Genomic DNA, 11568 nt, shown 5'->3' on the forward strand with positions numbered 1-11568 from the left:
TGATGTTTATTAACACGTTTGTGTGTTATATGCTGATCAGCAATGATGTTTATTAACATGTTTGTGTGTTATATGCTAATCAGCAATGATGTTTATTAACATGTTTGTGTGTTATATGCTGATCAGCGATGCTGTTTATCAACGTGTCCTTGTGTTTTATGTTGATCAGCAATGATATTTGTTAATGCGTAATTGTGTGTTTCATGTTAATTAGCAATGATGTTTATGAACATGCCCTTGTGTGTTTAATGTTGATCAACAATGTTGTTTATTAACATGTCCTTGTGTGTTTAATGTTGATCAGCAACGATGTTTAATAACATGTCCTTGTGTTTTATGTTGATCAGCAATGATGTTTATTAACATGTCTCTATGTTATATGTTGATCAACAATGATGTTCATTAACATGTCTGTGTGTTTTCTGTTGGGGCCGAAACACTTGACTGAGGGTGTCTTCTTCTCTGAGGACCTTGTACTGTCCAGCTCTCCCTAGAATTTCTTATCACTATGTTGATCAGCAATGATGTTTATTAACATGTCTGTATATTATATGTTGATCAGCAGTGATGTTTATTAACATGTCTCTATGTTATATGTTGGTCAACAATGATGTTTATTAACATGTCTATATGTTATATGTTGATCAGCAATGATGTTTATTAACATGTCTATATGTTTTATGTTGATCAGCAATATGAGCGCCCTCTATTGCCTGCCTGGTGGGAAAGAATCCGAGTGGTTCACCCTTGTCAGCACCGCTATAGAGATAGATTTTGGCAAGGGTACCAAGGTCAGATTTTTTTGTTTCTGGGTATGTGTGTCTATGTGCAGTTCTGTTGTGACATGTTCATATTACCGTACTAGCAGTGCTTTAACATAACTAGTTATTACACAAGAAAATAAAACGCAGAGTGAATCTTTTGGTTTGATTGTTTCAATGAACCATAAACATGACACTACATCAGCTGAAAAAAGGGGAGATTATTGTCCTGTACATAAACCCCGAGTGCTGGTCATGCAAATGGTGGTCTGCACTAATGGCAGTTGTTCCTGTTCGTATCTCGCTAGCGCTTAAGTAATAAGTTTACTGTAAAGTTGCGCAGTATTTGCACAAAAAGTTAATTACATAAATAGGACCTGAAATCTATTGTTCTCAAAATGTCAGAGGGAAATATTGATAGCTAAAACAGTGATTTCTGTAGAACGCTCTACTGAATAGACGCATTCGTTTTCATCAAAAGTTTCTAACCATGTTCATTAATTTTGGTGTCAGTCAATAGTTTCAGCAAACACAGCATTCTTTACAGTTTCCTGGCATATTTTCAAAAGAAATGCGCACAACAATTCGATAACAACAACAATGAACAGGTTTATTCTCTGCTTTCAGGCCTTGTTAGCGATTCTGGAAGGAGTGAAGAGCGGGGATGAAAAATCCGTGTCCGATGGCCTCGTTAAACTCACATATGCGGTAGACGCCATGACGGAAACCTCATCTCGTACGCATGGTGAGTTCCTTTACTCTGTGTCATAAGATACAGGAGGATGTGATTCAGTATTGTGTGCTCTCCATCTCTCCCACAAGACAGTGGATTGTTTCTGTGTTGGTGATCACATTGTGAAGCTTTAACAACAATATGTATGCTGTTGTTCCTCCATTGGCTGACGCTGCTGGTCAGGCATCTGCTCGGCATCACATAACCTAAAACCTAAAACCAGTCTTCACTGCGGAAACTTGCACTAAAGTAGGTAGTCTAGACATCGTCAGCTTACCTCAGTCTCCTCTCATGGTATACTGTCGTTCTTGTCGATCGACTCGGCAAAAGATTTTCCATCTGGGGGGTTGGGGAGGGGGGTATCTAAATGGTTGCACGATGATGTATCGATGTTCAAAACTTCCGCTGCTTCTGTCAGTAGCAGTCGACACAAAACATTGTGTCAATGTCAGTTTCGTGACCTAAAAATGTTCGTGTTTACAGTCTTAAAGTTGATATAAAAGTAGAGTTTTTTTTCCCGAAAGTAATAACATGCAGGGCCAAATCAAAGTATTAAAAAGCGTCGTAAGAGCAGAAAAGGGCTTATATATGAGAAGTTACAAAATTTATGGTGTTGTTGCACAAGGAGTATCTGATTGGGTTTTCCTTTTCCCTCAACTGACAGCTGTACGATTAAGATATATTGACTTTTTTTCATGGTCGTTTGGGACATAGCCCAGCAAGTGATGAGACATGCACATATCCTTCCCTGAATAAACATTTGACGGCCTCCTTCACTTCCTTTCCATCATGTGCTATTGTGAATTATCGATTGAATGTTGGATTTTGAAACGGAGATGCTATACAAAACAACATGGCAGCCTCCGAAGTAGCGCACGCGATCATTGAATATTTATATATATCATAAAGAAATGCACGCTATCGATTGTTGATTTTCCGAAAAAGACCACTCAGGCGAATGTACATACTGAAAGACCTTTACACTGAGTGTAAAACACAAAATCCTCAGTTTCAATGTATTGAGTCATGATTTTTAAAATGTAAAGCTTTAGATGGGAGAGGTCCGTTTTAGATAAATCAATTAGTTCCCACTGCATAAATGATAGAATGATTTCCCGTTTAGTAAGTTGCTCCAAAGAGATGTATGTATCAATGTAGCTTCCATGCTAAGCAAACAACGTTCCTATTTGAACAGCAAATGATTAAATTGACTGCTTCTAATCAGTTTGTCAGTATACGAAGTCAAAGTGCGAGGTTTGGTATATAGAAATTATAAATGCAACAATGATTTTTGATGCAAATATTTTGGCTTCTTTTTTAATTTTCATTTGTGTGTGTGTGTGTGTGTGTGCTAAGAGGTGCATTGATATCATAATCAGAATGAGTGGAAAGAACTGAATTTTTCCTATTTATGCCAAATTCGGTGTAAACTGACAAAGTAGTTCCAGAGAAAATGACAATGATAAAGTTTACCACGGACACACAGACACACACACACATACACAGCCAACCGAACACCCGGTTACAACATATTCGCTTTGTTTACACAAGTGAGTGAGTAAAAAAAAAAAAAAAAAAAAAAGCATTTGGCGATCCACTATGCAACGCCTGTGCGACACAAGCGGGTTATGGGGACGTGTAAGCAAGTTTTTAACTCCGCGGGAATCACATCTAAACTACAAATGCCTCGCCGCTTCTAGTTAAATATTCTAAAACAAAAGTCTTCATTCTTCTGAATGGAATCCAGTCTGGGCTAAATAATGTGTGTGCTGTCTTCTTTGTTGCAGAGAAGTTGTCACCAGCTACATTTTTCAACACACTGAGGCTGTATCTTAGAGGGTAAACCTTTTTTTCACTTCCCTTTTTTTGAAACAGATTTATAAATGACAAGGCTGAAACAAGTTCTCTAATAAAAGCAAACGGCCAGTCTTGTGGTTATCGGGGACTGTGTGACCCATTATTTCAAATGTTTTCTTTGATCGTATATTTGTTTTCATTCTCATATGTAAATTTCATGAAAGTTTTTTTCTTTTTACTTTTTGTTTTGTTTAATGGATCAAAACTTGATATCCACACAATAAGTCATTGTGGGAAAAAGCAATTAAAAAAATCAGATGGTAAATGATTCGTCAAAGAACAAACACATGAGTGTGTTCTAAAAGTTAAAGTGATGCGTGATATCTAATTGGCAGAAAAAATGAAGCTCTGCCACTGTAATAAGCTTGTGACAAACATAAAGCGTCTTGTTGCTGACAAACTTAAAGTGTCTTATAAGTAACAATCATAAATTGTCTAGTAAGTGACAGATGCAAAGAGTTAGTGACAAACACAAAGTGTCATGCGAGTGACGGGCATAAAGTATCATGTAAGTGACAGACATAAAGTATCATGTAAGTGACAGACTTAAAGTATCATGTAAGTGACAGCATAAAGTGTCATGTAAGTGATAGACATAAGACGTAAAGTATAAAATAAGTGACAGGCATAAGGTATCATGTAAGTGTGACAGACATAAAGTATCATGTAAGTGACAGACATCAAGAGTCATGTAAGTGACAGACATAAAGTATCGTGTAAATTACAAAGTGTCATGTAAGTGAGAGACATAAAGTGTCATGAAAGTGAGAGACATAAACTATCGTGTAAGTGACAGACATAAAGTGTCATGTAAGTGAGAGATATAAAGTGTCACGGAAGTGAGAGAAATAAAGTATCGTGTAAGTGACAGACATAAAGTGTCATGTAAGTGAGAGACATAAAGTGTCATGAGAGTGAGAGACACAAAGTATCGTGTAAATTACAGATATAAAGTGTAGTGTAAGTGAGAGACATAAAGTATCGTTGTTGTCTCGTTCGTCATATATCAGATGAATTCCCCCGTCTGCTCGACAAAGGCGGCAGTACGTCGCAGGTCCTCCAGTCCTCCGTAGAGCTTCCGGGCCGCTGGGATTGGGTCGGGCCAGGTTTTCTCTCGGAGCACTTGGTGGAGCGGGCAGGACTGCAGCAGATGTTCTGTTGTCTGGCTGCCTGTTCTGCAGGGGCACTGCTCTGTGTCGCCGATACAGAGTTTCGTGTATAGGTAGTGTTTCAGGCGGTTGTGGCCTGTCCTGAGCCTGAAAATGGCTACCTGCTCTCGACGAGTCAGCAGATAGTACAGGTCTGCTCTGTTGTGGCGTGGATGCTGCTGCTTCCACTTGTTCTGCAGCTTGGCCTTAATGATGGTCCTGGATTCAGAGTATAAAGTATCGTGTAAGTGACAGATTTATAGTACCATGTAAGTGAGAGACACAAAGTATGTAAGTGACAAACACAAAGTGTCATGTAAGTGTCAAACATACAGTATCGTTTAAGTAAGAGGCGCAAAGTACCGTGTAAGTGAGTGACATAAAGTACCGTGTAAGTGAGAGACATAAAGTATCGTGTAAGTGACAGACATAAAATATCAGGTAAGTGACACATACACACACACACACACACACACACACACAAAACACACACACACACACACAAAACACACACACACACACACACACACACACACACACACACACACACACACACACATATATATATATATAAAGTGTCATGTAAATGAGAGACATAAAGTCTCATGTAAGTGACAGATATAAGGTACCATGTAAGTGAAAGACATAAAGTACCGTGTAAGTGACAGACATAATGTACCGTGTAAGTGAGAGACATAAAGTATCGTGTAAGTGACAGACATAATGTACCGTGTAAGTGAGAGACATAAAGTATCGTGTAAGTGACAGACATAATGTACCGTGTAAGTGAGAGACATAAAGTATCGTGTAAGTGACAGACATAATGTACCGTGTAAGTGAGAGACATAAAGTATCGTGTAAGTGACAGACATAATGTACCGTGTAAGTGAGAGACATAAAGTATCGTGTAAGTGACAGACATAATGTACCGTGTAAGTGAGAGACATAAAGTATCGTGTAAGTGACAGACATAATGTACCGTGTAAGTGAGAGACATAAAGTATCGTGTAAGTGACAGACATAATGTACCGTGTAAGTGACAGACATGAAGTACCGTGTAAGTGAGAGACGCAAAGTATCGTGTAAGTGACAGGCATAAAGTCTCATGTAAGTGACAGACATATGTGTGCATATATATATATATATATATATATATATATATATATATATATATATATAGTATCATGTAAGTGACAGACATAAAGTATCATGTAAGTGACAGACAGGCACAGACAGACAGACAGACACACACACACACACACACACACACACACACACACACACACACACACACACAGATGAAGTCAGTCGACAAGGTTTGCTACCTGGGCAGCACCCTATGCAGCAACGGAGCCCTTGATGCAGAAGTGACGCTGTGCATCGCCAAGGCCAGCTCCGCCTTTGGCAGACTCAACAACAGGCTGTGGAACAACAAAGGCATCAGGTTCAGCACCAAGATGAAAACCTACACAGCTGTTGTGCTGACCACCTTGTTGTACTGCTGTGAAACACGGACAACGTATCGCCGTCACATTCAACAACTTGAGCAGTTTCACCAGAGATGCCTACGAAAGATCCTCGGCATAAAGTGGCAAGACAGGGTCTCAAACCTCCAGGTCCTAGAGAGGAGCGGCCTGCCCACCATCGAAAGACTGCTGATCCAGTGCAAGCTACGCTGGACAGGACACGTTGTCCGCATGACAGACAGAATGATCCCGAAGATGCTTTTGTATGGCCAGCTGAAGGAAGGCCACCGTGAACTTGGAAGACCCTGCAAGCGCTTCAAGGACACCTTGAAGACAAACCTCAAAGCCTGTGACATAGAGATCACTTCCTGGGAAACTGATGCCCTTGACCGTTGTCGCTGGAGGATGCTGTGCTCCAGTGGCATAAAGACGTTTGAAAACAAGATAATGCTGGCCATTGAGGAGAAGCGTGAGCGAAGGAAGCAGGGCTCAACTTCTGGAGCCATTTTCCCTTGCAACACCTGTGGGAAGTGCTGCGCATGAGGAATCGGCCTCTTCTCCCATATGAGGACACACACCGACATATAAGCCTGCCTGCCTACTCATCCGTCGGACCGACGGGAGACTCCATCATCATATAAAGTATCATGTAAGAGACAGACATAAAGTATCATGTAAGTGATACACACACACACACACACACACACACACACACACACACACACACATATATATATATATATATATACAGTCTCATGTAAGTGAGAGACATAAAGTCTCATGTAAGTGACATATGTATGGTACCATGTAAGTGAGAGACATAAAGTATGTAAATGAAAGACATAACCTGTCATGTAAGTGACAGACACAAAGTATCGTGTAAGTGACAGACACAAAGTATCATGTAAGTGAGAGACACAAAGAATCATGTAAGTGAGAGACACAAAGAATCATGTTAGTGACAGACACAAAGTATCTTGTACGTGACAACAAACATAAAGTACCATGTGAGTGACAGTCATAAAGTATCACGTGGGTGACAATCATAAAGTATAATGAAGCACGATTGGGTGAGAAACGGTTCATCTCACTGTTAAGAGATTTATCAGATTTGTTCTGTGGCTCCGACAGGTGGGGTGGTGAGGACAACCCATTGCCTGATGGTCTGATCTATGAAGGGGTATCTGACCAGCCGTTACAGGTAACTCTGTGTGTGTGTGTGTGTGTGTGTGTGTGTGTGTGTGTGTGTGTGTGTGTGTGTGTGTGTGTGTGTGTGTGTGTGTGTGTGTGTGTGTGTGTTTGTGAAGGTTTAATAGTTGCAGGTTTTTTTTTCCTGCAGACACGAGTTATTATAGAGAAAACCAGACATGATAAGTATTGGTGGTATTGTCTAGCTGTGCGGAACACACACAGGAAAAAGTTATTAGTCCTCGGTGACGTTTCTTGTAGTGATTCTAATGTCTGCTTTTCAGCTTTTTAATCTATTTCTCAGAACCATTTATAGTTGACATGCATTGCTTACTTCAGTGGTAAACATGCATGAAGTGGTTTTAGACCTACAGAGATGGGACTTTAGGATTTGGACTTTCTGTTGTCTGTTCTACTGACACATTCCTTGTGATGATTTACAATATTCCTTGTGACCCCGGTAAACTTGGTAATAAAGACATATTCTAGTCTATTCATACAGCCAGTAGTATCCGTCCTTTCTACCATGTTCAGTACCACTAGTGCTTTTGTTGTTGTTGTTGTCGTTGTCGTTGTTGTTATTGTTGTTGACGTCGCTGTTGATGTTGTTGTCATCGTTGTTGTTGTTGTCGTTGTCGTTGTTCTTCTTTTTCTTCTTCTTTTCTTCATAGTATGGACGGAAAGTAACACTGTCAAGGAGAACAGAAATTATTCGTCTATCACGAACACGTGAAAAGACGCCATATATGAAAGTAATGGTTCTACTCGTATTGTAATTCTGTCACTGAATATCAATGTTCAACACGTCTTTATCTTAGGCCCACCACGACACATCAGTATCATGCAGGAAACAGCTGCATGCGGCAGATGGCATCCTGTCGATCTTACTACTTACTTTAGCTTACCTCTAGTAGCGTCAGGTCAGGTCATTAGATCTGCTACTGGTAACCTGTAATCCAGTACAACCTGTTCAGGGTCGGGTTGCCGGCGACTAAACCGGCACTCCCACTGCTCCCTTCCGGGACTGGTGAGGCGGGTGGCTAGACACCCTTATGGAGATCCATAAAAGGGCGTCGGCTCAGGAGAGCCACCGACGGCCATCTAGCTCCACTGTGCTGTGTGCATGCCACACGCAGTTGGCCCCCGGGGTGTGTCTACCCATGCATGCGAAGTCTGGATCCGGCAGAATCTGCGGAAGAAACCTATCGGTTCAACGGAGAGGAAGGCGGTTACAGCAACGCACTGTGGAGTGCAGAGAGCAAGATGAGACACCGAAAGGATATCTTGGTCATCCACTGCATCCGTGCTCATCCTCCAGTCGTCTCGACTTAGTCTTGCCACTGGAAATTGGTGGACCCGGACGAGAGAGTGAGGTCGACGTTGGGCAACTCCTCTTCACTTTAAACAAACTCATCGCGCAAGTCATCAGTCATCCAAAATGACCTTTCATAGCGTCCAGGGTGTCGCAGGCAGAAAAAGCTGACGGTCAGCAGTGAGCCAAAAAAACCTTGAAAGGTGAGATGCTGTGTGCGTCTTTCAAGGAACGGTTGCTGCATACGATCGTATCATGAAACGGACTTTTCATCGTCAAACGTGGCCCTTCGCAGCAGTAGCATTATGCTTTTACAAGGTCACGTTACGTTCAAAAATAAAATTCTGTTTGACAGGCAAGAGGCGGCGCTGTAGCTCAGAGTGGAACCTTGCAGGTGTTGGACGCTCTAACGGGGGTTCAACATTCTCCAGGTGGTATACTTTCTCCCACTCGTGTTGTCAGGCTGTTGAAATTGTGCTAAATGTCTATGTTTGATGAAATTAGATTTAAGAAGATTGTGTTACATGAAACTGGAATAAACCGTATGGAAGAGCATCTAAATGGTATTCCATGTGTTGAGTATTAATCTTTGGCACCCATAGTACAAATTGACATTTTCACTGTACATCTTATAATCACTGGTGTCATTCTAGGCTGTCAACGTGGTGTTAGAGAGGTTCCCTGCTAACACTGTCTTGGGACTGTTATCCCTCTCAGCCACACCACATTAAATCTCAGTGTAGCTAACTGATTGTATTATTTTCTCAACACATATGATGGAAAGGGAGTGAGTTGTTAAACAAATGAAGATGAAACATTTGTCTCCTAGGTGAAATGACCAGAATACAAGAACTTCCCGAACACAATTTCGGCAGATATTTGGAACTTGATTTTCTGTCCATGTTTGTTCTAAAACCATATTCAGTATATCAATAATATTACAACTTAAGACACAATAAAACTTTTATACGTATATGCGTGCTGATGGGATGTCAGATGTGTTTCTAAGATTTGTTTTTTTTTTTTTTAACCATGATTTTCTTTTTCAGATAAGAAGGCCTTTTTGTTGAAGATGCGTAGCCACATGCTTCCTGGTCATCAGCGTTTCATTGCTACCGTGGAAGATCTGTCCCAAGGCCTTCAGAATATGGGTACATGACTCTGTCATTTCCAAAATTTCTTTGTGTGTTAATTCATTCCTCAACAGTGCGTGTGTGTGTGTGTGTGTGTGTGTGTGTGTGTGTGTGTGTGTGTGTGTGTGTGTGTGTGTGTGTGAACGTGCGTGTATGCGTGTGAGTGTGAGTGAATATCCAGAAAATGTGCTTTGGATTTGTCTGGCAGGCAAAACACGACAAATTAACTGGAAAACATCAGCAAAAAGTGAAATGAATAGGGATTGATATTCATGCTATAAAGAAATGCGGTGGGGCATTCAGCACTGCATGCTTAGAAAAACAGATCGAAAAGATACTTATGAAAATCTATGCTTAGTGAACTCTATCCTTTCTGTGTGTTTGCAGTGAAGAATAGTGCAAGTGAAGACCTGAGACAAGCCTACAACAATTTGCTGTCTGCTGTTGTAAATTTCCGCAGCCGTCATCTCCAGATAGTCGCCAAGTGAGTCGCGTTGCCTTTGTACTGACTACAAAGAAAACATGGTGTCGGATAGTGGTATCAGTTATTTTCTTTTCTTCAAAATGATATACGAATATCAACTGTTTGAAATTTGGAATTAACTCCCACTATTTCTCTCTTGCCCTTATACACGAGATCGAAGGACCATGTTTACCAAACCAAAAGGTGTTTGCTGTTTTGTCTTCTTCCTTGTTGTTTTCTCCATCAGTGAATGAAATAATGTTTGAGTAAAAAAATGAATGCAGGAATGAAAAACAAAATACCCAAAAGTATCCCAAATTTAGCAGACGTTTCTGGGTCTTCCCGCTCAAAGCCTGCACACAATCTTAAACATTTAATTATCCATAAAAGTCTTTAAAAAATGTCTCTCATGCCTCGAACCCCTCTCCTCAGTACCTTTACCTCGTGACGCTGGGCAAGCGTCTCTTTGAACTTGGAGAGGTCTTTCTGCACCGTGTGCCTCCAAGCCGATCGTTCTGGGACAACAACTTCCCAGGTGTCCAGGTCGACTAGGACTAGCGACACGTTCTCAAAGCAGCCTTCCCGAAGTTAGAAAGAACTCAAAATGAAGCGACGAGACTGATCCTGGGAACGACGAAAGACACTCCCACAGAGACCAAGCTATATCTTCTTGACCTTCGTTGAATATGCAGACCTGACGCAGGTTACAGCAGGTTATGGCATATTTCAGAACCCAAGAAACCCAAGAGAAGAAACCAAAACACAGCCGTCTAGAACGTGGGAGATCATGGATGGGACAAGCAGAAAACACCATTCAACTTATATGTCACCTAGAAGACCTGAAAGAAACAAAATAATCTGAAGAATGCCAAGAACACCTCTTCAACACAATCATTTCAAGCGCTCTGGGAAACCATCCTGTATTGGTCACTCAGCATGGGGCCCATGTGGGACTGGAATTCAGACAACGAACCGTTTACTGCGGTCCCGCGCCCTCCCCATCAGGCACTCAGAAAGAGGAACTGGCCAGAGCCAACTCCAGTGACCCGGAAGTTGTACAGCTGTGTGGAAGGACCTGCAGCGAACGGCTGCCTTCGTCGCAGTGATAATAATAATAATGATAATAATGGTATTTATATAGCGCTCTTGTGCAGAGACAAATCAAAGCGCTTTCGCACCAGTCATTCACACGCATGCATAACCCTAAAACTGGAGAAACGGAAGACAAGGAAGAGGCAGGGAAGGGAGGATATTTTGGGAAGAGGTGAGTTTTAAGGCCAGACTTGAAAGAGCTGAATGTGGAGACTTGACGAAGCGAAAGAGGAAGTTCATTCCAGTTGCAAGGTCCAGAGACAGAGAAAGAACGGCGGCCAACAGTCGAGAGCTTGAATCTGGGATCCCAGTGATTGGGATATCCATCTGACGAACGAGAAGAAGAAGAAGAAGAAGAAGAAGAAGAAGAAGAAGAAGAAGGATGCCTTATACACAAAAACAAGGAAAAACTTCT

General features: G+C 41.3%; 1 protein-coding gene across 1 annotated transcript in view; it reads left to right on the forward strand.

Moving 5' to 3' along the window:
- LOC143288815 (myoglobin-like) overlaps positions 1 to 11167 on the forward strand; it is a 17803-nt gene extending 6636 nt beyond the window's left edge. The window contains exons 6-11 of the mRNA XM_076597489.1: positions 692 to 791; positions 1389 to 1506; positions 3282 to 3333; positions 7097 to 7166; positions 10494 to 10596; positions 11067 to 11167. Of these exons, the coding sequence (XP_076453604.1) occupies positions 692 to 791; positions 1389 to 1506; positions 3282 to 3333; positions 7097 to 7166; positions 10494 to 10596; positions 11067 to 11167 (544 nt within the window). The remainder of the gene's footprint in view (positions 1 to 691; positions 792 to 1388; positions 1507 to 3281; positions 3334 to 7096; positions 7167 to 10493; positions 10597 to 11066) is intronic.
- Positions 11168 to 11568: the final 401 nt, after the last annotated feature.

This window comes from Babylonia areolata, chromosome 1 (assembly GCF_041734735.1).
Source record: "Babylonia areolata isolate BAREFJ2019XMU chromosome 1, ASM4173473v1, whole genome shotgun sequence".
Classification (NCBI taxonomy): Eukaryota; Metazoa; Mollusca; class Gastropoda; order Neogastropoda; family Buccinidae; genus Babylonia; species Babylonia areolata.